Genomic DNA, 26,504 nt, shown 5'->3' with positions numbered 1-26,504 from the left:
ACTTAAATGTAAATGTAAATTCATCAGTATTTCTGCACTCTGGCACACTCAGACGAGTGCTCTGGAGTCGGAGTAGATAGCCAGAGCGCATTTACGAACGCACCCTTTATAATAGTTTATTCCTTAAAGTCAACTCAATGCTTTATTTGGCTACGGTATAGGTAAACTTCTGACTTAAACTGTATTTTGTGATGTGCACCAGTCCCTCCTGCAGCAAAGCACCCCCACAACATGATGCTGCCACTCCCGTGCTTCACGGTTCGGCTTGCAAGCCTCCTCCTTTTTCCTCCTAATATAATGGTCATTATGGCCAAACAGTTCTATTTTTGTTTCATCAGACTAGAGGACATTTGTCAAAGTCCAATCTTTCTCCTCATGTGCAGTTGCAAACCATAGTCTGGCTTTGTTATGGAGGTTTTGTGAGTGCCAGTCAAGTTCTTCCACACGGATCTCGACAAACCATTTTTGTGTGGACCTCGCTTTGTGCATGGGGCATTGTCATGCTGAAACAGGAAAGGGCCTTCCCCAAACTGCACAGAATTGTTCAGAATGTCATTGTATGCTGTAGCGGTAAGATTTCCCGACGCTGGTTCAGCCTGAACCATGAAAAACAGTCCCAGACCATTATTCCTCCTCCACCTAACTTTACTGTATGCATTCAGGCAGGTAGTGTTGTACTGCCAGATGTTGAAGCGAGATTCATCATTCCAGAGAACACGTTTCCAGAGTCCAATGGGGGCGAGCTTTACACAGCCGGCGCTTGGCATTGCGCATGGTGATCTTAGGCTTGTGTGTGGCTGCTCTGCCATGGAAACCCATTTCATTAAGCTCCCAAAAAAACAGTTATTTTGCTGACGTTGCTTTGTGAGGCAGTTCTGAACTCTGTGAGTGTTGCAACCAAGGACAGACAATTTTTACACGCTACACGCTTCAGGACTCGATAGTTCCGTTCTGTGAGCTTGTGTGGCCTACCACTTCGCGGGATGAGCTGTTGTTGCTCCTAGACATTTCCACTTCACAATAACAACACCTACAGTTGACCGGGGCAGCTCTAGCAGGGCATACATTTGATGAACTGACTTGTTGGAAAGGTGACATACTATGCCGGTGCCATGTTGAAAGTCCCTGAGCTCTTCAGTACGGGCCGTTATACTGACAATGTTTGTCTATGGAGATTGCATGGCTGTGCGCTCAATTTTATACATCTGTCAGCAACGGGTGTGGCTGAAATATCTGAATCCCCTGATTTGAAGGGGTGTCCACTTTTGGGCCTCACATTGGCCTCAGGAACTCATCATAGTATTTTTGCGCATTCAAATAGCCATCGATAAAATGCAATTGTGTTCGTTGTCTGTAGCTTATGCCTGCCCATACCATAACCCCACCTCCGAAATGGGAAACTCTATCAAAATGTTATGTCAGGGTAAGCCTACACAAAACAGCCCTTATTTTAAGTTTCTAAAATCCCCTATGGGCAAAATTAATGGTTGAAAAACAATTGGAACCATTTCCCTGTTTGACCGCTAGGTTTTATGGGTATTGTGACACCACCACTGAGGGCCTGTACTGAACCTCAGTGATTCTTGAGCTTGGATACTGCTGTTGAACATCACGCAACGCTGGCAGCTGATGGCGATAGAGCTCGCCAGCTTGTAGTCCTAAAACCCGAAAATAAGTTGTCTCCGGTTTGTTCAGCCATCCCTATGCGCAAAATGAATGGGGACATAATACGGTTTTGGAATAAACGCCTAAAATATGGTCTGAGGTTAGGAGATATTATGCTTTTTGTTCTATGAGATACCAGTTAACATTACCTTTATGAATTATGAAGCCTTTGATTTGTTTTTATTATTTAAATTCTTCAAAATTCACAAAGTGACCATTTGCTGATGAAGATTATCTCAAAGAACAAAACGTATAAGATCTCCTAAACCTGTGTTTACCACAGACCATATTTTCGGTGTTTATCCAAAACCGCCATTAATTTCCTCATAGACCGTCCAAAGAACCATGGCGGAGTTTCTACCTACTAAAAGACGCAATTACTATGTAGTGTCGGAGGGGTAAAAGTGTATCCACAGTCTAAACCCAGAAGCGCAGCATCGTGAAACAGTACGGGTGGCGTTTGGGGTTGGAGAACTGAAATCGAGAAACTGATTTCGAGAAAATTAACAACTAAAGGCACAACCTAGATTCGAGCTAATATCTTAACCAGTTGAACATGTTATTACTCCAACCTCGTGGTAGTGACAAACTGACACGTTTTCATTTTCGTCAACAACAAAAATATATAATCTGAAGAAGTAGGAACAAGTATGCTCCCCAAAAGGCAAAAGGTTGAGATTTATTTGCTAGATGATTATTATAAGTATATTTACATTATACAATATGGCAAAGTGGAAAATTAACATTTATGAAACATGTTTTAAATTTAACTTCATGAACTATAACAAGAAGTAACGGAAGCGGAAATAGCACAACGGACGGATAAGGAAGTGATATTGGAATTTGTGAAAACGTACATTGATCTCATACACAACCAGTGAGGTAGCTACCGTCTTCGTGGTTGGAAACGGGCACAACCCGTATACCTTCAGAAACAAGGTAATAAATCAACCTTGATCTTGCTTTGTTCAAGAGAAACGATTAAAAAAAACAAGTATGCTATTGTTTTAATGTTGTAAACGTCTACGCTTGATCTAAATCTCAAATTGGTGGCACAGGAGGAGACCGCGGTGCAGGTTAACGTTAGGTAGCTAGTTGGCACACGATCAGTTTTACATGGGTAAACATTTAATAGCCATGCTAGTTTCTATTTAAATTGTGATCCAAACATTTGCGTAGCTAGAAGCTAGTTATTTCGGACTGTTTTTATCACACCCATTTGTTAGCTAGCTATGCTAGCTGCCTGTGTTTTGCTTGCTAGTTAGCTAGCTAACTCTTTTTGTTCGGCGTGCAGTTTGACTTTCAAAAATGTGCGCATACTGATTATTTAGCAAACTAGCAATATAGCTGTGCATGCATTTAATTAAATATTGATCCTGGGCCCGGTGTTTCCCATAACCATCGTTATTAACGTTGCACTTAAACGCTCGGAATCTAACGCTTGTTTCAGACCACTCGTTGAACAGCTGTCATTAGATGTGTTTTTTTGTTGTTGCCTTCCTGCGCCACATTACGTACAGATCTCCGCTAAACAGCACAATATTGGATTGAAGGAGCAGGGCCGGTTCCAGGCATAAACTGTCGCTTAAAAGCGTCCTCATGCTTCCCAGTCAGAACAGTCGGGTTTAAAGGCGGTTGGCATCCAATGTTAATGGTGCATTACCGCCACCAACTCAAAAAAAAATTGCGGGAAAGGGGGACAACGACATCATACAAAAACCCATCCCACTTATCCAATCACAGTCCACTCCCAAATACATTCCTACGCAGCGGGCTATCCCAAAAGCTCTTACAGGGTATCTCATGAATCCTAACATTATATGAGAAGGGAGAGACTCTTCATCAAAGTCCATTAGCATGGAAGAGGTGAATGTCTTTTCTCCATCCACCATACAGGTCAGTTGACGTGCACCAACCACTCCATCAATGTCTTTAGTAATATCCTCTGCCTTGTTTCCTTGTGCCACCCCAAATAGCCCCCTTGATAGGTGCCCAGCAATGAAAAAACCATACAGGAAACATTCCACTCCGATATCTTTGAGTCTTAACACTTCTGCTCTGCGGACACACATAAAAAAAATAAGACGACCACTTGTGACTCACCGACTACACTTTCCTCCAACACATTCCAGATTTCCCAAGTAGCATTGATCCAAAATCACTACTCAGACTAAAGACTAGTCTAATGGTTTCCAATTTTCTACCACAGATTTACTTCTTGTGTTCGCCATTCATTCTCACTTTCGGTACTATTAGCTACACCCGACTCACTTGCCGTTTCAAACTAAATCAGTTCCTGTCTTCTCCACGATCGTCTTCTAGCCAAAACAGTTCGGAGGACTTCAGTAAGGGTTTTTTGCACTGTTCGGGCACTTCTTGGGGTAAGCTTAAGCCTATACCTCTTCATCAGGGATTAGTCAACAGTAGGGATTCTTAAGTCAGTCATTCAATGAGTTGACTCATGACTTTTTTGAGAAATACTCCATCTTAGATGTAAAATTGCATGACAAAGATCCTCTGCAAAAAAACTCAAATGTCATTAATTTTGAGGTATCTTAGATTAATTGTAATTTGAGTTAGTGTATACTGGCTACAGGATTTCGATGAATAAACGGTACTATTGCTGCTTTTTCCCCTTGTTTTTCAAGCAAAGGTTTTATGGGAGTATGCGAGCACACTCGTTCAGTTCAGCTGAAACATGCTGACGTCTCAATCTCCACACAATATCCCATAATGGCACAGCAAAAACAGGTTATTTTTTGTGCTAATTTCTTAATTTACGGATCATTGGGACGCTAGCGTCTCACCTAGACAACATCCTGTGAAATTGCAGAGCGAGAAATTCAAATTACAGAAATCATAATATTAAACATTCATGAAAATACAAGTGTCATACATAATTTAAAAGCTTAACTTCGAGTTAATCCAGCCGCCTTGTCTGATTTCAAAATGGCTTTACGGTGAAAGCACACCATGCGATTTATCTGAGGACAGCGATCTCCGCACACACAAGCATTACACATTTTCCAACCAAGCAGAGGTGTCACGAAAGTCAGAAATGGCGATTAAAATAAATCACTTACCTTTGAAGATCTTCATCTAGTTGCAATCACAAGGGTCCCAGCTACATAACAAATGGTCCTTTTGTTCGATCAAGTCCTTCTTTATATCCCAAAAAAGTCAGTTTCATTGGTGCGCTAGACTCAGTAATCCACCAGTTTCCCTCGTTCAAAATGCAAACAAATGAATCCCGTAAGTTACCAATAAACTTCTTCCAAACATATCAAACAACTTTCCTAATCAATCCTCAGGTACCCTAATATGTAAATAAACAATCAAATTTAAGACGGATAATACCGGAGATAAATAACAAAGTACTCGCACTCACCAGAACACGCAACAAACACTACAGCAAAAATGGGAGCCACTTAATTAATAAAAATACAAATTCTAGCTTTTTTTTTTTTTTTATGCCTGAAACTCTTTCTAAAGACTTGACATCTAGTGGAAGCCCTAGGAACTGCAATCTTGGAGGTCTTCCTTTTTATATTCCCATTGATAGCCATAGCATTCAAGGCTGAATTTTTATTTTTTCTGGATGGATTGTTCTTGCTTTTCGCCTGCCGTATGAGTTCTGTTATACTCAGACATTATTTTAACAGTTTTGGAAACTCTTAGTGTTTTCTATTCAATACTACCAATTATATGCATATCCTAGCTTCTGGGCCTGAGTAACAGGCAGTGTACTTTCGGCACCTCATTCATCCAAACTTCCAAATACTGCACCCAAGCCCAAAGAAGTTAAATAAAACAACGTTTACATAAGTTTTCAGACCCTTTACTCAGCATTTTGAAGCACATTTGGCAGCAATTACAGCCTTGAGCCGCCTTGGTTATGTATTTGGTGAGTTTCTCCAATTCTTCTCTGCAGAGCCTCTTAAGCTCTGTCAGGTTGGATGGGGAATGTCGCTGCACAGCTATTTTCAGGTGTCTCCAGAGATGTTCAAGTCCGGGCTCTGGCTAGGCCACTCGAGGACATTGAGATACTTGTCCCGGAGCTACTCCTGCATTGTCTTGGCTGTGTGCTTAGGGTCATTGTCCTGTTGGAAGGTGAACCTTTGCTACAGTCTGAGGTCCTGAGCGCTCTGGAGCAGGTTTTCATCAAGGTTCTCTCTGTACTTTGCTCCGTTCATCTTTTACCTGATCCTGACTAGTCGCCCAGTCCCTGCCGCTGAAAAACAGTCCCACAGCATGATGCTGTCACGAAAGCTACAATGTAGGGATGGTGCCAGGTTTCCTCCAGATGTGACGGTTGGCATTCAGGCCAAATAATTCAATCTTGGTTTCGTCAGACCAGAGAACCTTATTCTTCATGGTCTGAGAGTCCTTTAGGTGCCTTTTGGCAAACTCCAAGCGGGTTGTCATGTGCGTTTCACCGAGGAGTGGCTTCCGTCTGGCCACTCTACCATAAAGGCCTGATTGGTGGGGTGCTGCAGATGTTGTCCTTCTGTAAGGTTCCATCTCCACAGAGGAACTCTGGAGCTCTGTCAGTGACCATCAGGTTCTTTGGCCTTGGTCAGGTAGGTGACCTTGCCCGATTGATCAGTTTGGCCGGGTGGCCAGCTCTAGGAAGAGTCTTGGCGGTTCTAGATTTCTTCCATGTAAGAAAGGAGGCCACTGTGTTCTTGGGGACCTTCAATGCTGCAGAATTGTTTTTGGTACCCTTCCCCAGATCTGTGCCTCGGCACAATCCTGTCTCGGGGCTCTACGGACAATTCCTTTGACTTCATGGCTTGGTTTTTGCTCTGATGTGCACTGTCAACTGTGGGACCTTATATAGACGTGTGTGCCTTTGCAAATCATGTCCAAACAACTTTACCACAGGTGTCTCAAGTTGTAGAAACGATCAAGGATGATCAATGGAAACAGGATGCACCTGAGCTCACTTTGAGTGTCCTAGCAAAGGGTGTAAATACTTAAGGTATTTCTGTTTATACTTTTACAAATTTCCAAGCGTTCCTAAAGCAAAAAAGTTTTGCCGTTATGGGTATTGTGTGTAGATTAAACTCTGTGGATTCAACATGGCGAATGACAACTTCGAGCATCGATTTGACCGAGGAAGGTACGTCTGTACCTCACATTGCGATTCTAGCCACGCATTATATAAATGCCAATTCATGTTGGGAGATTGCGGAGACGCTGGAGTCCGACCCAACCACTAGTTTAAAAAAGTGGGGTAGGGTCCGCGACAAGTTCTTCAAGACAAAGAAAAGAAAGGGCTGCAGTGGTAAGAAAGGCTACTCCAGAAATGTTGCTGCTGGCTTGTTTGGCACGTGGAGCATGAGAAGACTGAAAGCAACATGCCGTCTTCACCAAAGAATGAGGTATGTTGTATTTTATATTGTAGTCGATGAAAAGAGTAGCTAACAATAGCTGGCTACTTGGCTGGCTAGTGGCTAGCTAGCTAAGCTGCATACTGTACTTGTGCAGAGAAAGCAAGCCAACCAACTAAACTAAATATATTTACTACTTTTGATCAAACATTTTGTAATAAGAAAATCATAAGCTTCCCACATTGGTAACACAAGTTAAAGTTTGCAGGGTCCAGCAAGTCAATGTTTCTCATGTTTGAGCAGAGTTGAGTAGCTAGGCCAGGCCTACTTAGCTCAAACCTTTGCAACATATGATCAATTGTAGTCTCTGTTAATGATTTTAGGTTAATTGTTAATTTTGGATGGTTTGGATATGTACTGAATAACCCTGAACTTTTTTCTTTATTTGACAAGACTCAAACATCATTGAATGGAGACAGCACCTGGTTTTGTTCTCTGCGCCCAAGCACTACCTCAGTACTGGGGACAGACTTTTCATTTTCCCCTGCACTAAGCTGCAGTGTAAAATTAGAAGCCATCTCCATGCAGGACCCGGGAAGCTATCCTGGGCTCACCTCCAATACCTATTCCACTGGCTTGCTCCTCACTAATGCCACAGAACAGTAGCAGGGGTGTGAGAAGGGAGAAAAGAGCTGCAGCCCCTTGACACATCGTCTGAGACCAGCCACCTTGACACCTGATGGAACAGGAGTATTTTCGTCTGTAGTTTTTCAATTGACTGATTTTTATATGAACAGTAAAGTCAGTAAAATCTTTAATTGTTGCGTTTAATTTTTGTTCAGTATAGAAACAAAATACACATTTCCAGGAACCATAAACTAAGTTAAATGGATTCCAACATTTAAGGGCGCATGAGGTTCTCATGTAGGGGGAAAGCTGCATCTCCCAGGAAAACAAGGACTTGGCGTTGTGGTACCTGACAAGACAGCTGCTGGTAAATTGAGGGTCTTCGGTGGCAATTTGTACCCAAAATGAACTCTTGAAACACTCCACCATAGCTCTCTAGGCCTTATGCCCCTACATCCACCACTGTGAAGCAGGCATCTTCTGTCTCTGTATCTCACCTATTCATATGTATTGCTAGGTACATAAATGTAGTAGATCCTGGGCAATTCACACAAGTTTAATTTTGTCACCAGTCAAGTGTCTCTGTGTACACTTTTTAAAATTCTCCCACACGTCTTTCTTGTTTGGCCATAAATGGCTATTACCAGCTCTTCGCCCTCTACTGTCCTAGAGCAATATTGACAATTGTTTTTATTTTTCAAACAAATGTCTTTTTAGGTAGCATGCGAGTGCACTCATTCAGTTTGCCTAGTCGCCAGTCAAACTGAAGCATGCTGACGCATTTAGGGCCCCCGGACGCTATGAGATCCTGCTAGGAACTCTGTCTGGGTCTCAATTTGGTTGTGCATCACCAGTTTCTCTCCCGGACAGTCACTCAATTATCCATGTCAGCTAACAATTTTTGGATTGGCAGTTAGTCTAACCAGCTATCTAAACTTGTAGTAATCATTGCCAAATACCGACCGGGCACATGCCCAGGGGTCCGGACCTCCAGCTCCCCCATCTTATTAATATGGCAAAATGTATAAAATTGCAGGAAATTAGCTTTAATACTGCACAAAAATAAACTCATGTTTTGACGTGGTGGTGGAACTGACAGTCATGATCAAGGCTACGCTGAACATGGCTACAATTACATGGTTTATTTGGATCTCTGACAGCGATAACTTAAACAAAGTTGATCACAAACACTAAGTTGCCAATGTCTTTGCAATTGATACAAACAAGCGGCGTATAATAAGATGTGCCGATTCGATGCGTTGGGTAAGCATTTAAATAAGCCGCTTCAATATTTACAACCGTAGGTGGTAGATAACCCCCTAGGAGCTGATCTGTCATCAGTATTGTGAAATAATGTTACGGTAAGATTTGAATGGAGAAGGTTGATCCAAGAGCAGCACTCCCTTTCATTCGATCCTATCATTATCGACACATGCTCCAACAAAACACTTAGAGATCGTTCTCTCTGGGTGGTGTGTCGTGGTAATTTCCTGTATTACTAAATGAGGAGAGTTTACAAACCACACACAAGTCAAGTTATATTTTCAACTTCATCTTTAATTAAATGAGCTTCACCATAGCCCTTTGACTCTCAGATCAATTTAGTGTGTCTAAATGAATTCTGAGTCTCAACATAATGGCAACAGATCTTTTATAGCAAAGATCCACCCCTCTCAATTTACTTGACAAACCACAGATCTCAGGAACTCTTCACATAGGGCCTTTTACTTAAGGAGTATCCCATAGCCAGATAGCATTAGCTATAAATTATCGTTCAGTTTGGTCTCTAAAACGAGATTCTAATCTCGTTCCTGGTACTTCATAGTGAGGTAATGTTTTGGTACGATCTGGAATGCTCTTTAGGCTTTATTGGCCAAAGACATCGTAAATCTCCTCTGTCAGTGCTATCTTAGAGGCCCATCCTCAGTGGAACACTGAACACACAATAGACGACCGATTCTATTCTGTCGACTAAAACAACCATTTTAATGCAATACAAAGATTATAAAATAATCTTACAAGCACTATAACATAATCTTGCAATTTTCCACGACATCTCCCCATCACATGGTTTAACAGATACATTCACATATGTAAAAAAGCTTATCTGACTTCTCGCTTTCTGATAATCTGCATATTAACAGACATGTAAAAGACAAGCCTGACCTCTCCCCTCTGGGCCCCAAGTAACTTTTCTCTAGAGAAGAAAGGAAAATGCAACTGCCGACAGTATAGTCCAAAAAAAGACATCCTAATGACAAGTATTTCACATAAGCATATTATGAAAGTAAATAAAACATCTTATTTATCTATGTTACCAAACTAATTCTGATTCAGCTATGACAGGTGTTATGGAAAGATTTTGGTTTAAAAAATTTTAGTTGATAATGTCACTTTGGTGTCATAGGGCACTCCAGTCCCAAATACTGTGTGTTCTAAACAAATTGTGACACTGAATCATGTTTACCTGATGTATCCTGTTGGATACTGCTACACCAAATATGATTGTTTCCTCTCTATGGTTACACCATATTGGTGTAGATAAATTGTGTGCCTCTGCCTCAACGTTTTCAAATAAAAAAACGTGAAATAATAACCAAACATTTTAGTAAATTGCTTCATTTTCTATTCAGTGTCCTGTGTGAAGGTACTTAAGGTGTTCACTGACTGAAAGCAGGCATGTCGTCAACATCCCAGAAACACAAAGAGTTTGTGGCAGAACCCATGGGGGAGAAGCCAGTCAATGCACTTGCTGGCATTGGAGAGGTGCTTGGCAAGAGACTGGAGGAGAAGGGCTTCGACAAGGTGATGCAGCGTTTTTACTTAACTTTGTTGGAACTTTCATAATGGAATGTTGTTTTGTGAATTTCTACATTTTAGTCACGTCATAGTAAGTACAGCAAAGTGAAGAGGACAATGCAGTTGTGCAACTTTTACCTAGTGTTTTAAGTTGGTGTATTGTCATTCATGTTCTTTTTCACTTTTCCTACTCCGTTCTCATTTGCATACATCTACAGGCTTACGTGGTCCTGGGTCAGTTCCTGGTGCTGAAGAAGGATGAGGAACTATTCCGGGACTGGCTGAAAGACTCATGCGGGGCCAATGTCAAACAGCAGGGTGATTGCTATGGCTGTCTGCGTGAATGGTGCGATTCTTTCCTGTAGAGAAGGTTTTGTTTATTTCCATTTTATATAACGTTTTCCCAAACATCTATTTACTTCTGGTCTCACATTAAATTTCACTTAATATGGGAACACTGCACATGAGGCAGTTGCACAAAGTCATACATTGGAACACCTGGTTATTTTATTTGAGTCACAATTCAGAAACCTGTGGATGCTTAAATTAGTAAGACATACTTTGCTGCAGTCATCCATGGGGTTGTTTCACCCAACTGTGTAGATCTGTAATCCTGACCTTTCCTATGATTAATATCTTTGGCTGTACAGAAGCCTTGGGGATGGGTTAATTTGTTTTCCTGCACTTTATATTTAAATTTTGTTCTGTTAAATAACCACTTTTTATAATTACTATCCCTTCATAAATGTATAACTAATGCTTGTACTTATCTCCAACTCTCTGACAGTTTGCCCCTGCATTTAGTTAAATGAACTTGTCGCTAAATTAATGAATAGCATTTTAAACCATTTGACACCACATGGCTTTGACATCTATAAGATGTTACACTGTTAATTTTACATCTGAGTTTACAGGAGACCGTTTTAAGATTTACATTTGTAATTGCCCCATGTTATCTTATGTGTTTGTTTTAAGAGATGTTGAAGCGATGCCTTAACGTTGTAATGCTAAAGCAACATTTATCTGCAATGTACCTTGAGTTGTGGAGCAGTGCATGCGGATTAAGAAGCTAGCTACAACAAATCACCTCATTTTCAAACTTCACACAAATGAAAGCCTGAAGTAAAACCACAGTAAGTAGCACTTTTTCAGGAATTCATTTATGAGCATACTTGTGTTGCTCTCTGTTTAATCGTTGAAGGATGGTTTTACTGAAACACTGGTTCATGTTTTTGCATATTGACAGTGAAAGCATGTTAGTTTTTTTCTTTTCTTTTGAAATAAGCAACTGCAAGATCTGGACAATTCTGACCTTTTGAAGAATAAAAAACAATAAAATTACATGCACAAATAATTTTGTTTTTAATTTTTGTCTTTGATTCCCAAGTCCTCTTTTATTCAAAGCTCTTAATTTGTTTTGGTAAGAAATATTGACAGTAAAGGTTTCAGTAACACTGATCTAAAAATAGTAATAACATTTCTGAACTTGATCAGATAAGCAACCAAAAAACCTGGTCTCGAAAAAATACCAAAAATACCAAATTGCTGTTATGTATTTATTAAATGTACTGCTTATTTTTGTTAATGCCATATAGCCTTAGACATCCACTTGACAAATGAAACCACTTATTTATCAAAACAACATTGATCATTGTATTTGGAAACCTGTCATTATAGACCCCTGATCTTAAGGTGGCTGACCACCTCTTGTACATATAGCGCCAGTGGAATTATTTGGATTAGTGTGTATTTACTTGTCCTCATACTGTCCTACTGGTCCACAGTGGCGCCTACACCTCACGCACATTTCTGCAACAGCTTAAAGTGACATACAGGACTTTCAAGACATCACACACAATTATTTTATTTTTTAACAAACTCAGATTAGGCAATGACTAGTGTGTATTAAAATGATAACAATTTATGTGTAGTTGTCACCCCTCCATCTATTTGAAAAATGAGCAAGGACTATGAGCTGTTTTACATATTCTATGTATATCCACTTTTATGTTGTGCTACAGTTCATGATTCTATAAGCTTCGATGTGTTTTAGGTATGTATACGCATAACTCCAAATATATTTTAATGGTTTATGTAGATCTAAATGTACATTTTGGTTGAATTAGTCTTGATTTTACTTAGGAGGATATGTACATCTGCAGCCTTTCATAAGATAAAGCAGGCTACATGAATAAGTTATATTTAGCTTTGTGTATGTGGTGAATGAATGTACATACACTGAGTATACAAAACATTAAGAACACCTGCTCTTTCCATGACAGACTGACCAGGTGAAGGCTATGATCCCATGTTGATGTCACTTGTTAAATCCGTGTGTAGATGAAGGGGATGAGACTGGTTAAAGAGATAATTGAGACATAGATTGTGTATGTACGCCATTTAGAAGGTCAAAGGTCAAGACAAAAAGTGCCTTTGAACTGGATATGGTAGTAGGTGCCATGCACACCAGTTTGTGTCAAGAACTGCAACGCTGTTGGGTTTTTCACGCTCAACAGTTTCGCGTGTGTATTAAGAGTGGTCCACTATCCGAAGGAAAGCATTGTAGTCAACATGGGCCAGCATCTGTGGAGAATGCTTTCGACACCTTGTAGAGTCCATGCCCTGACGAATTAAGGCTGTTCTGAGTGCAGGGGGTGGGTGCGTGCAACTCAATATTAGGAAGATGTTCCTAATGTTTGGTATACTCAGTGCACGTTATGTTCTATCTGGACAGTATTTTTCTCAACCATCCTGTGGTTTGTCTCAAAGGAGTGCACAGAAGAACTTCTTCTCCCTGAATGGGTTCTCCGAGGTGGGCACAGGGGTGATGAGGGGGTCCTCAATAGCGTGGGCATCACAGTATGCCATCAGGTCTGCAGCTGCCTTTGATACCTGAGGATGGCAAGTAGTGGGAATCAAGACTGGAAATGAGGGTGTGGATATTTAGCGGAGACTTACCAAGGCGCGTACAATGTTTCAATGGACCTGATGCCTCTGGCAAGGCTTACCTTGATCCTGCAGAAACTGGCTTCAATCTTCAATTGCTCCACCAGCTTCCTGGCTTGGCCGACACTCATGGTGCTGTTCACTGGGGTGTCTCCTTTCATCCTGTCAAGAGAGCCAATGAAACATATGAGCCCCTGCATATGAGTCACACTAACACATTCAATCATTTTATTTTAGAAAAAAGATACCGCTGACAGCTGGAAAGGCAGATGTACAGCGTGCTGTATTGCATGACATTAAACAATTTCACTGTATTCGTTCTAGGTAACTTACATTTGTATGTATTCTTATTCATGAAAATATACACTGAGTATATAAACATTAAGAACACCTGCTCTTTCCATGACAAACTGACCAGGTGAATCCAAGTGAAAGCTACAGTATATGATCTGTTATTGATGTCACTTGTTAAATCCACTTCAATCAGTGTAGATGAAGGGGAGAAGACATGTTAAAGAAGGATTTTTAAGCCTTGAGACAATTGCGACATAGACTGTGTATGTGTGCCATTCAGAGGATGAATGGGCACGAGACAAAATCTAAGTGCATTTCAATGAGGTATGTATGTGAGTGCCAGGTGCACCAGTTTGTGTCAAGAACTGCAACGCTGCTGAGTTTTTCATGCTCAACAGTTTCCTGTGTGTATCAAGAATGATCCACCACTCAAAGCTAATCGAGCCAACTTGGCACAACTCTGGAAAGCATTGGCGTCAACATGGGGCCAACAACTCAATATTAGGAAGGTGTTCCTAATGTTTGGTATACTCAGTGTACATTTTTATGAATCACTGACTGCGTCCAATTTCACCCTCTCCTAAATTTGACACACTTATTTTTTTTCAGCTCATTCACTTCAATCTTCCTCTGCTCTCCTCCTTCCCCTCCTCTGTCTGTCTGTCTCTATCTCTAGGGACCAATGGTGTAATTTACTACTTACTTGTTAAAAGCTCTCTGCCAAAGAAAAACTATATCTCACCTTGATATAAAAACATATTTAAGCTATAGCACCATTTATACTGTATACATTGATTATATGGACAATTTATTTGCCTTACGGATAGTCAGCTTGTTAGTTAAAATGTTTTTATGCACTGGCTAGAAGAGAAGTACAATACACTTATGTCCAGAGGCCAGGTATGATTTTCTCTACCATACCATGCCACTCTAACTGTAGCCACTCTAACTGTATTCTATGAATAACATAAAAGTGGTTACATTCTAATAAATTCCATCATCAGTATGTCTCTTAAGTGTTGAAGCAGACCGCATTATGATCTTCAATGGCAGACATACATCTCTAGAGCTTGTAGAAGGTACAGGAAAAAAAAACTTGCTGAAAACGAATAGTTTTAGATCAGGCTAATAGTATGATAAAGACACAATTTGTAAATCTATTGGATATGGTCAGCTTTTTATGGGACCTCGTTTGATGGGAGCACACTATTTGAATGGCTGAAGCAACCAAAAAGCTGGGAGAAATGCACAGATATATACACTTGCCTCAGCACACAGATACACCCAATGTGAGTGAATATCATCAAATCACATCAAATATGCAAGGGATATAAAGCAAACCACTGCCTGCTTAATACAAATTCAGTTGAACTGACAGCATACAGAGAAGGTTCAACAGAAAATAAATAATGAATGGACAAGAAGTGTGAGGAGAAATGGATAACCGGAGAAAGAGAGAGAAGCAACAAGACCAGTCCATATAGGAGTCTATTTCTACCATTCTGGTCCTCTCTCTCCCCTCTTAATATTCCTTTCCTTCTCCCTTACCCTTGTTGTATTCCTCTTCAGGTGCTTTCTCTCCCTCCTCTTCTCTCCCTCTCGCTCTCTCACCCTCTATCTGCCTGTGTTTGTGATTTTAGTGTAGCTGAACCCCACCCCTCATAGACAGTGTATGCTACACTGTTCTGTACAGTCCAGTGCACTGCAATTCTGCTACGATGAACATCAGACTCCTGGTACATGCATAAGAACCCCCTCTGCAGTGAGTGGAACCTTCCAGGCAAAGGGAGGAAGGCTCCATTGGAATCGTTTTTCTTCTGAGAGCTGGATCATACCATCCTTACATGAAAATAGAGGGTAATTAGGCAGATATGGAATCTCACAAAATAATTCCTTGTCATAAGAAAATATGAGCATGCAGTTTTATGTTGTGTGTCCAAAGGGAAGATACAATGTTCACTATCTTTGATATGCACTGTTGGAATTTAAATTATGTTTGTTATTTGCATCAGTTACCCCCCCTCTCTCTCTCTCCTCTGTTGCCATGGGAACTGCTGCAGTCTCTAGCTCCTTGTCTTTTACATTCTGTCATCATACTGCCCTCAATGGTTTCTCCCACCTTGGCAAGATACTGTATCTTTGTAGTCCCGCAAACCATTACTGCCCATCACTTGCCCCCTCTCGTCTCCACTCTCTCTCCCTTCCCCCATCATGCCCTCTAATGTTACAGTCTCTCTCTCTCTTCTCTCTCTCCAGACATCTTGATTTAAACTGGAGAGAATAGAATAAGTGAAAAAAGACAATGACATGATAATAACATGGATAAAATCTCTTATCATAATGGGAAATTCAGTTGAATCATTTTGAGTAATTATGAACAAATTAATAATAATTTATTTCTACAATAGGAAGCAATGAGATTGTAGCATAGACTATGGTTTTGACCACATAATTTCCCCTTTTCAAATCTATGCTATTTATCTTGTTTGAAATGTCTCCACCAATCTCCATGGATAAAACCTTTCATAGTTACAGATGGAGGTTTGACATCATGTTCTTCTCAATGTCAACCTCTATGTGCACCCTTTACTTATGAACGCGTTGCTTTGCTCTTGAAGTTTGTTCTGTCGTCCGTATCGTAGTTACAGGTTTCCTGTAGTTTTTTTTCTTTAGGAAGTAGCTAGCTAGATAGAGTAAATATAATTGTGTATGTCCATAACTATTGTAAGACTTTTTAATTTTAATGATCACAATTACGTGCATGTTAATTGTTAATATATAGTGCCGCAGCTTTACTATAGACGAAAATGTGAGTATGGGTAGTGTTGCAATTTTGGATACATTCTAGCGAAGCACTTGCACCACTTGTCTTGGGCGAGTTAGCCAGTTGTTAGCATGTTGCTAGCTAGTCAGCTAACGTTAGCTTGATACCTTTGCAGGTGTTCAGCTCAAATGACGGTAACTAGCAATGGCATTCATCGTCATTTTGAAATGTCGTTGTCATACTCAATGTTTTAGCTAGCTAGCAGCAGATGAGCCTTCTATTAATGTTATTAAGGTAAAATGGCTCAGGCCAGCAGCATAGCTAACTAACGTGAGGAGGCTGGCTGTACTATTTTTGTTGTGTCATTGATAGATTAAGTCCTTGAACCTTTTACAGATTACTCTGACATACGTATCTCTAATTGTTATCTTACGTTTCCGTTGGCAGTAAAGAAAAAAACTCGCAAAACACATTGTTTGAGACACTAGAAATAGTTTCTTGTGAACGATGTAGATTTGAATGGTGCCTTTGAATTCAGTATTCATCTGCATTAAAGTCTCAATGCTTTTCTCTTCTATTTTACAGCTTGCTACAGAAATATTAAAGGCTCAGTCAACAGCTCATTATCAGATATGATCCGCAGTAGACAAAGAGAACGTTAATTAGCTAAGTCATTAATGTAATATTAATTAAGGGCATGTGGAATAATATATATATATTTGTCACAAGGGGTTTTCTTCAGGATGAGCAGGCCAATGTTGGAATTGTTAAGTGGGCTTCCTCCAATTAACAGGGAGCCATAACCCTCAAAAGAAAAGCTATTTTTTCCAAGGAAGCAGAGAGCTGGGCATTTGGCAGGAGCCACAGGAATAGGGCAGTGCAATTCCAGGGAGTGGTGTGGAACGTCAGGACCAGAGTCAGGAAGATTCAGTGCTAGGTCAGTCACCATGGGTGGTGTAACGGGACCAGTTTTCCTGTGGCTACAGGATGTGTTAGGGGTAACTCTCCTCAGAGCCCGCAGGACTCTACTGCAGGCTGCCATCCTCTCCTGCGTTCTAGTGCTGCTGGTCTGGGTGGCCATCTTCCTCTATGGCAGCTTCTACTACTCCTATATGCCCACCGTCAGCTTTTCTACACCAGTGCACTACCACTACAGGTACCAAGAGACATTGAAAGTTTGTTTTGTGCCTTTTTGTCTTCAAACTGAAGTTAAATCCACTCTTTACTCTCCTTTCACTCACCTTTTGAATGGTTTATTTAAAAAGGTATATAATTGCTTTTGCATGAGCATTTAGCTACACTTAACAAAATACTCATATGCTGTTGCACCTGATTTTTGTTTTGAGCTATTAGTACCATGACAAGGTAAAACGTGGAGGCCCATAACATGTCACACTTTTTTTCCTGACCACTATTTGTTCTAGTACCGATTGTGATGCTTCCAATTCAGTCCTCTGCTCTTTTCCCATGGCTAACATCTCGCTGCTAAAGAATGGCAAAGACCAGGTATGCTCTTCACATATTAACCATTATTTTCCTCACCCCCTCTATCCTAAGCTAGATGCTAATATAATTTTAATATGCAAAGAAATTATCGCTGTAGGCAGGTATGCTCACTGTCTCTCTTACAGTATTCTACCCCTCATTGTCTTTCCTAGGTTATGATTTATGGTCAGCCATATCGAATCTCTTTAGAGTTGGAAATGCCTGAGTCGCCAGTCAACGAACATCTTGGCATGTTCATGATTAAGATGTCTTGCTACACCAAGGACGGCCAGACAGTTGCAGCTGTGGCGCGCTCTGTGAGTGATACAGTGCTATGTTGATTCTGTTTGGCCTCCTACTACACCAATTTCTCTTCTGAGCCTCTCCAAACATTTCAGTGCCAGTTTGTGCCATGTGGCACATAACTGGATTCTCGACATAGCTCACTGTAATACATCTACTGCTGTGCATACCATTCTTAGTATATCGTTTTGGTATATATACGCATAGATTGCATTTGGATTACTGAGTGTTATTTGGGTTGTTAATTGGATTTGTTCTGACGTTTAAGATTTCCTGTTTCTAGTTTTTGATTATTATTTGTGTACGTGTTTGACATTTTGGCTGCACTGTTAAGAGCTAGTAACACAAGCATTTCCCTGCACCCGCTATTACGTCTGCTAAACTGTGTACGCGACCAATACACTTTGATTTGATTCCTTGAGTTTCCTCCAACATAATATTTCCTCTATTACTTTACAATGTTAGAAATAAACATGGACATTTTTATTATTTGATGATTGTGTGGCCCTCTGACGGTGACTGATTTATTTTCTCTACCAGGCTATGCTGCACTACCGATCTGGTCTCCTCCAGACATTGAATACTCTACTGTTCTCTCCTCTCCTGCTGACTGGGATGACGGAGCAGAAGCAGCTCGTTGAGGTTGAGCTCTTCTCAGACTACAAGGCCAATTCTGTAAGTGCTATTTGTGGTTGCCTGTACTTATCAAATCCATTTCCTCTCCCACAGAGCGTGCACTTAGTTCCTGTCACGCTCTCTGCACTGGGCCTGCTCAATGAGTCAGATTGTCGTGATCTTGTGATCATCATTATTAGCATGTTATCTGAATCATTTAATTTTTATCTGATGTAATTCGATTTACCAAGCATATTTCCCTTTCAGCAGCATTTGATGTTCATGTGCTTTCAATTAAAAGTACTTGGACAGAACTAATTTATTTAGAAGCAGTCCAGACAAATACAACCTGAGTAAAATGTACTCTTTCAAAGTGAAAATAAGTTTTAATAACTTGCAAGCCAGACCACCTAGTCTCGCATTTGTTCAATTCTGCAAGACTGGCCAAGTCAGACTAATCTTTTTTAGGTAATAAGGTCCAAATATTTTTCTCACTACAGTATCAACCCACTGTTGGTGCGGTCATTGAGATCCAGTCTCGGCGTGTGCAAATCTATTCAGCTCAGCTCAGGATCCATGCTTTCTTCACTGGTATCAGGTATAGACCTCCCGATCGTATCAATTATTTTGGTTTCAAATCCAGATTATTTGATGCCAATAAGCCGAATACATAGAATGCCATTAGTTTTTTGACTGTTGTGTATTCCGTTCTTTTGTTTTCATCCTATTGTCCATCCATCCTTCTCTTTCTCTGAACCCTTTGTCTTGATAGATACCTCCTGTACAATTTCCCATTGACGTCTGCAGTGATTGGCGTGGCCAGCAACTTTGCCTTCCTCAGTGTCGTTGTGCTCTTCGGATACCTACAGTTTATATGGGGGGGACTTTGGCCTCCTGAGCAGGTCAGGGTAAGATGCTGTCTCATTTTCTCCACTGTAATATGATGTTCCCCATCCATACAGTACATCTAGTCTTACATTAAAATATCTGTTTGGAACTGATCCTCAACTTAAGCTGTGTTTTGTTTTGTTTAATATGTCTGTAGGTTATGATGGGAGACACGACTCGCCTGCAACGTAGAAGAGAAGAGGCTCGGAAGCGCATGTCCTTCTCACAGAGTGAGTTAGTACTACTCTACAACACGCATCAAACCCATTGTGTAAAACAGACATAACATGGTTAATCTCAATGTGTTTTAGCTCAAATGCCTCAGAAAGATAATGATCGTGTGGCTGAGCAGTTGGAAGAACCTAGACAACAAGCATCAGAAATAAAGAAAGGTGAGGGTATTAGGGTCTTTCTATAAATAATGGGGCCAATGTATGACATTGGGATCGAAATTTTTAATTGGTTTGAAACTAAAAATAAAAAGGATTTTCATGCAGTTCCACATGTGCTTAGAGGAATAAAAGTGAATATATGGAAATTGGCCCATAACTCCACCTATACAACAACATAGATATTTAATTTATTATTACATTCTAAAATATGTGAGAATAATGTGGACATTGCCTGACTAAATAGATTGAATGCATGGCGATTTCTTTGTAGTTTATGTGGCTAACGCAGCTACGGGAAGTAGTTTGGGGGTGAGGGGGGGTTTCCCCACGCTGCTATATTGGTCCGCTAATACAGGACAATTAAAGGCCCAGTGCACTACTTTTGTGGGAAAAAAATATTTTCTAACATATATAGATATTTACTTTTCCGATTTTCTCAGGGGGTGCTACTTTCTGCGGCTATGCGCAGGTGTAACAGTACTCTTCTTGCGTTGTGTACAATCAATCATCGACAAGAAATCCAACTTGTAGCACCAGTCATGAAGATTTATTCTGATAGGAACAGCACAAAATTGCACGTCATGCAATGCACGGCTCACCATCCAACTCTGCACTCACGCACTGTACAAAATATACGAACCCCCCCACCACACAGTAATTTGCTAGCTAGTATTAGCGGGAATTCTCTATAACAAAATGTACAACAAATATTCACCAAAAAACGCTGCATCTTATGTGATGTTTGAATAACATTTACAAATTGATATAAATTGTACATTTTAAATCATCACTTGAGTATAAAAATCACTTTTGACTTACAGTGCTTTGCAACCAACAACTTAACGCTAGTTTACAGGGACGATTCTAACTGAAACATCCTCGCGCAAACCAGCCAATAAAATCCCATGTTGAGTAGGGGAAGGCAAGACAAAACTAAAACCAAAAACCCATTGGCTTAACAATAAAGTGGCAAGGGGAATCACCAATATAACTCTGTTACACAGGTACACATTCTAAAACCATGAATAGCGGTAGCATTCATTTAACCATTTGAATCTCACCATTTTTGTTTTATGATGAACAAGTGAACAAAAACAAGGTATCCTTTGGAAAGCCAACATTAGATGTTGTCGTCCTCATAATAACATTAGATGTTGTCGTCCTCATAATAACATTAGATGTTGTCGTCCTCATAATAACATTAGATGTTGTCGTCCTCATAATAACATTAGATGTTGTCGTCCTCATAATAACATTAGATGTTGTCGTCCTCATAATAACATTAGATGTTGTCGTCCTCATAATAACATTAGATGTTGTCGTCCTCATAATAACATTAGATGTTGTCGTCCTCATAATAACATTAGATGTTGTCGTCCTCATAATAACATTAGATGTTGTCGTCCTCATAATAACATTAGATGTTGTCGTCCTCATAATAACATTAGATGTTGTCGTCCTCATAATAACATTAGATGTTGTCGTCCTCATAATAACCGCAAGTGGTTTTACCGGAAAAAGAGTAGCGCAGCACCCTTCAATTGAAATGGCGGGAAACAAATGAAAGTGGACACATCTCTCACAAAAACGGATCAAAAATGAAATTGCGGAAAATTACAAGGGAGCAGGAGAAATTAAAAATTGGCTACAGTAATTACAAGGACTTGTCAAGCACCAAATTGAGGAAATGTCTGATGCTCAAGGTAGGCCTTTACCAGTACTTGATTCTCTGAGCTCTAAATTCTAGTAAAATACTTCAAGCCCCTTTTATTGTTTAACATTGCAGGTGTAACATGGAAAACAAAATGTACTTTTCATGTTATTTTATTACCAGATCATGTTGTGAATAAGTCCACTAGGCGATGTAATTTGTTTTCATTATATCCAGAACAATTCATAGGAATAGCGTTGGGTGTTGCTCAATAGTCTGTCCTATACAGTTGACCACAGTAGACTCGGTGTCCAATACATTCAGTATGAAAACATTAACTCATTATCTTGATGCTTTTTCTCTGTAAGTCTGAGACCCTGCTGTAAATCAAGCAGACCACAACAGATGATCAACATCAATTCGCTAGGGATATTAAACCCAAAGTGGATCCAGGCAACTGTCTTCACCAGCGTAATGCATGAGACACCAAAATATTCTGTACATTCCTTGCGAACACCATTTTTCCAGCACTTGAGCTGTTGTTGTGTCACATGCGCTATCACGACAGCCGTTCATCACATGACTGTCATTTGAAAAATTCCTTCCTGGATCAGATGATGATGTGTGAAAATGTAATGGTTTAACTAATCAGCTGGACACCAAATATGCAACCAACAAGTATTGTGCATAATTATTGAAGAACCACGTTAATGACCGTATCTAATTAGAAGCAATCGATTTTGCAATCGCGTAGATCATTTTGGATTTGTGTTCATGAAAACTGTTTTCACCCGGTAACATAAGGAGACGAGATGTTACGTAGTTACACTGCATTTCTGTTATCTCTATGCAAAAAACAGCTAGATCCAGGATTCTTACAGGGTTCAAGTTCAATGTCTAATTTAACTGATTGATGCTTAATATATGATATAATGACAACTTACACTGGCATAAATGCAAGGACAGAAAAGTAATATTTTATGTCACATGATTTTGGACAAGTCCCTCAAGACACCACCAATGATAATGTGTGTTTAATGTTAAGTTTTAAATCAATTTGTGATTTTTATTGAATATATCTTAACGTAATGACATGAAGAAAAAAAATGTCAGACTATTATCAATGACTTATCAACAGCTGTAAAAAGTTGTCCAGTGTAGGAAACTGGTACCCTAGTTTATAGAAAGATCCATGAGAATGTGTGAATTGGTGTATGCACAAGATATACACAACAGTATATTAAATCAACTGATCTTGATTTAATTTATACGGACTCGTACTTTGGGGCTGCAGGTAGCCTAGTGGTTAGAGCGTTGGACTAGTAACCGAAAGGTTGCAAGATCGAATCCCCGAGCTGACAAGGTAAAGAAAAATCTGTTGTTCTACCCCTGAACAAGGCAGTTAACCCATTTTTCATAGGTCGTCATTGAAAATAAGAATTTGTTCTTAACTGACTAGTTAAATAAAAGTAAGATAAAAAAAACACAAATAAACACGTTGTGTAGTTGTGGATTATGATGACAGGTTATTTTTATGTTTTGTGTAACATCATGCTATGATACTATGATGTTTTTTGTTCAGCATAGTTGCTGTTTACATTATATTCTTGCATCTACTACAGTTGTAACGGCTGTTTGTTTTTGTAGTGGAGCTGGAAACACCAGATGTGATTGGTTCCCTGAACAAGCCCTCTGGTTTGCCAGATAATCAAACAGGTAAGACTATTTCAGACTAAGATTGTTGACGCTCTGTCTTTTTCCTGAACTACTTGAGTCATTTGTAATAACCTTTCACAGTTTTTTGGTTGTTTTTTAATAGAATTTTTACCCCTTTTTCTCCCCAATTTCGTGGTATCTAATTGTTGCAGTAACTACTATCTTGTCTCATCGCTACAACTCCCGTACGGGCTCGGGAGAGACGAAGGTTGAAAGTCATGCGTCCTCCGATACACAACCCAACCAGCCGTACTGCTTCTTAACACAGCGCACATCCAACCCGGAAGCCAGCCGCACCAATGTGCCGGAGGAAACACTGTGTACCTGGCAACCTTAGTTAGCGCTCACTGCGCCCGGCCCGCCACAGGAGTCGCTGGTGCGCGATGAGACAAGGACATCCCTACCGAACAAGCCCTCCCTAACCCGGACGACACTAGGCCAATTGTGTGTCGCCCCACGGACCTCCCGGTCGCGGCCGGTTACGACAGAGCCTGGGCGCGAACCCAGGAACCCAGGCACTCTGACGCTGGTGCTGCAGTACAGCACCCTTAATCACTGCGCCACCCGGGAGGCGCAACCTTTCACTGTTATAAATAATTTCCTTAGTCTAACTCAACCTGTCTCTCTATCTGCCTCCCTGTGTTAGCTCTAGAGTCGTCATCAGATGTGCCCCTGGAGGCTCCTCAGATTAACAAGACCGGTGCAAGTCAGGAGGAGCCTGCTGATCTGGAGGATAGAGGTGCAGGAGCAGTCCTGTTGGAGGGACCTCAGGTACCTCAGCCAGGGGAATCTACGCTGCGTCAGAGACAGGGACCCTGGATGAGTCTCTGAACCATGGATCATCGCTCAAGACATTCAAACGCTCACAGGTCCCTCAATGTGCCTTTCACCGACAGGCAAAGAGAGAGAGATTGATGTATGGGATTGAAGCAGATCGATTGACAGACTGACTCCCACAAACACCCTGCACAAATATTCCCTATAGCCTATCACTTTACTTAGCATGTACCGTAATTTAATAATAATCATATAATATAATAATATATGCCATTTAGTAGAGGCTTTTATCTAAAAATGACTTTGGACTGTGGCATAATAGCTATGCTCTTTGGTTTTTCAAAGATCAACCAGTGTCAAGGTTATAAGCCGCCTTTAGTTAGGCAAATATTTGTAGGATTAAGCTCAATCCTGACTCTTGCATGTCCTTCAGAGCTATGCAAATAATCACTCTGGTCTTTAAGCACTTATTTAATTCCATGGCCTGCATCATTGTAGCAGAGACAGTTGTTCAGCCTTTTTGTTTTACGAATGAGTCTTTAAGGAATGTGATTGAGCAGGTACACAAGCATAGTTGAGAATGCCTTTTGTTTCTGTGATTGAAGCCTACGGTTACCATAAGGATCAGAGTGCCCTGAGCTGCTGAATGATGACCCTGCAGATTACACTGTTACACATTTAAAGGTTCTCCAGAGTTATTCATCTTAAATGCAAGGAACATGCATTATGTTTACGCCTCTGTAGAAGGTTATTGTATGATTTAGGAAATATAGGAAATATGGAAATATGCCTTTTAGAGCTATTACAGGGACCACCACATGTTGAATTTAATTTAATTGGGCCGAAACATATACAGCAAGGTGTACATTCTATTCCCAAAGGATAGCACTTAAAAGTATTTATTAAAGCACTTGTTTCCAAAGTGGTCCTTAATGTTACTTTGTTTTAAATTAATATGTATTTTTTCTGTTTTAGATAACATATCCTTCATTGCTCCTTGAAACATTTAGTTAAGTTACAATTGGAAGTTTTGTTGAAATGTACTCATATGAAAAAAGTGTTGTAGAAAATAAATAAGATATGGTCTGTGATATGGTCAAATGTCATTTGTGAGGTTCATTCAAATGTGAATGAGGGTAATGAATGGAATGTGATTTGACTTAAGTATCATTGAAATGTTATTTGAGGACTATTCAAGATCGTGAGAATTGTATCAGTATATGAATGATCAGAAATAGTTAAGTTAATTCATACAAATTTCAAACTGAAAAAGATATTTGATGCAACTGATGAATGCTCTGGTTCTTTACAACTTTTAGTTTTATTGACTTTGATATCAAATCAGTCATAGTTTTGTTTGACTCATTACAGTGCATGTGCATTGTTTTTCTTTACCTGCAATTGTGTACATGCAATGATTGTTTTTATGATATTTAAGCTTTACTGCCCGAGTTTAAAAAAATGCTGTGCACAAAATATGAATACATTCAATATTTTGTTGGTAATCGGGTAAATGGTTGTATGCTGATGATAACATCTGAGGTTATTTTCTGGTGAGGTGGTTCTTTAAGAGTTAGTAGTGTCCTAGCAGTAGGTAGACAGTTTTTCACACTGAAATATAACAATGCAGTGACCGTGCGCTGTAACGTCCTGGCTTTTGATGTGAAATGTGTTTATGACAGGGTTTTCTTTGTGCCCAGTTCACACCAATGTTGGAATAAGCAGCCTCTGACTTACAGTATCACAACAGCCCTATTCTACAGTGAACAAAAATATAGACGCAACATGTGTTGGTCCAATGTTTCATAAGCTGAAATAAAAGATCCCAGAAATGTTTAATATGCACAAAAAGCTTATTTCTCAAAAATGTTGTATAGACATTTGTTTACGTCTGTGTTATTGAGCATTTCTCTCTTGCCAAGATAATGCATCCACCTGAGAGGTGTGGCATATCAAGAAGCTGATTAAACCGCATGATCATTACACAGGTGAACCTTGTGTTGGGGGTCAATAAAAGGCCACTATAAAATGTGCAGTTTTGTCACACAACACAATGCCGCAGATGTCTCAAGTTTTTAGGGAGGAAGCAATTGGCATGCTGACTGCAGGAATGTCCACCAGAGATATTGCCAGATATTTTAATGTTCATTTCTCAACCCTGAGCCGCCTCCAATGTCGTTTTAGAGAATTTGGCAGTATGTCTAACCGGCCTCACAACCGCAGACCACATGTATTGCGTTGTGGGGGGA

The 26,504-nt window shown here is 40.1% G+C and overlaps 3 protein-coding genes across 8 annotated transcripts; 2 read left to right on the top strand and 1 right to left on the bottom strand.

Annotated features, from left to right (window-relative positions):
* Window positions 1-2,455: 2,455 nt before the first annotated feature.
* On the top strand, window positions 2,456-11,778 carry LOC118385117 (barrier-to-autointegration factor-like). Its single transcript, XM_035771982.2, has 3 exons — window positions 2,456-2,604; window positions 10,259-10,430; window positions 10,643-11,778. The coding sequence occupies exons 2-3, from the start codon at window positions 10,305-10,307 to the stop codon at window positions 10,787-10,789; spliced, it is 273 nt and encodes a 90-aa protein (XP_035627875.1). The 5' UTR covers window positions 2,456-2,604; window positions 10,259-10,304; the 3' UTR covers window positions 10,790-11,778.
* A 183-nt stretch (window positions 11,779-11,961) lies between these two features.
* On the bottom strand, window positions 11,962-15,411 carry LOC118385118 (guanine nucleotide-binding protein G(I)/G(S)/G(O) subunit gamma-3). Its single transcript, XM_035771983.2, has 3 exons — window positions 15,213-15,411; window positions 13,433-13,532; window positions 11,962-13,316 (listed from the first exon to the last, which is right to left on the bottom strand). The coding sequence occupies exons 2-3, from the start codon at window positions 13,529-13,531 to the stop codon at window positions 13,188-13,190; spliced, it is 228 nt and encodes a 75-aa protein (XP_035627876.1). The 5' UTR covers window position 13,532; window positions 15,213-15,411; the 3' UTR covers window positions 11,962-13,187.
* An 863-nt stretch (window positions 15,412-16,274) lies between these two features.
* LOC118385116 (seipin-like) lies at window positions 16,275-26,094 on the top strand. Of its 6 annotated transcripts, none has more exons than XM_035771977.2 (11): window positions 16,279-16,473; window positions 17,014-17,584; window positions 17,853-17,934; window positions 18,087-18,230; window positions 18,757-18,891; window positions 19,332-19,429; window positions 19,604-19,739; window positions 19,877-19,949; window positions 20,031-20,111; window positions 23,410-23,478; window positions 24,125-26,094. In XM_035771977.2, the coding sequence occupies exons 2-11, from the start codon at window positions 17,376-17,378 to the stop codon at window positions 24,307-24,309; spliced, it is 1,212 nt and encodes a 403-aa protein (XP_035627870.1). In that variant the 5' UTR covers window positions 16,279-16,473; window positions 17,014-17,375; the 3' UTR covers window positions 24,310-26,094. The 6 variants fall into 6 exon arrangements, with proteins under 6 accessions (XP_035627874.1, XP_035627873.1, XP_035627872.1 ...); XM_035771978.2 differs by having other exon boundaries at window positions 16,279-16,622; XM_035771979.2 differs by having other exon boundaries at window positions 16,277-17,584; window positions 19,604-19,733.
* Window positions 26,095-26,504: the final 410 nt, after the last annotated feature.

The sequence above is a fragment of the Oncorhynchus keta genome, chromosome 6, assembly GCF_023373465.1.
Source record: "Oncorhynchus keta strain PuntledgeMale-10-30-2019 chromosome 6, Oket_V2, whole genome shotgun sequence".
Taxonomy (NCBI): Eukaryota; Metazoa; Chordata; class Actinopteri; order Salmoniformes; family Salmonidae; genus Oncorhynchus; species Oncorhynchus keta.
This window is presented reverse-complemented; position numbering and strand designations above follow the sequence as displayed.

Coding starts and splice junctions, on each gene's coding strand:
- LOC118385118 (XM_035771983.2), bottom strand. CDS start 13,531: ATGAAAGGAGACACCCCAGTGAACAGCACCATGAGTGTCGGCCAAGCC. Junction 13,317..13,432: donor CCAGTTTCTGCAGGATCAAG/GTAAGCCTTGCC, acceptor TGCCATCCTCAG/GTATCAAAGGCAGCTGCAGA.
- LOC118385117 (XM_035771982.2), top strand. CDS start 10,305: ATGTCGTCAACATCCCAGAAACACAAAGAGTTTGTGGCAGAACCCATG. Junction 10,431..10,642: donor AGGAGAAGGGCTTCGACAAG/GTGATGCAGCGT, acceptor ATACATCTACAG/GCTTACGTGGTCCTGGGTCA.
- LOC118385116 (XM_035771977.2), top strand. CDS start 17,376: ATGGGTGGTGTAACGGGACCAGTTTTCCTGTGGCTACAGGATGTGTTA. Junction 17,585..17,852: donor CCAGTGCACTACCACTACAG/GTACCAAGAGAC, acceptor TATTTGTTCTAG/TACCGATTGTGATGCTTCCA. Junction 19,740..19,876: donor GGCCTCCTGAGCAGGTCAGG/GTAAGATGCTGT, acceptor ATATGTCTGTAG/GTTATGATGGGAGACACGAC.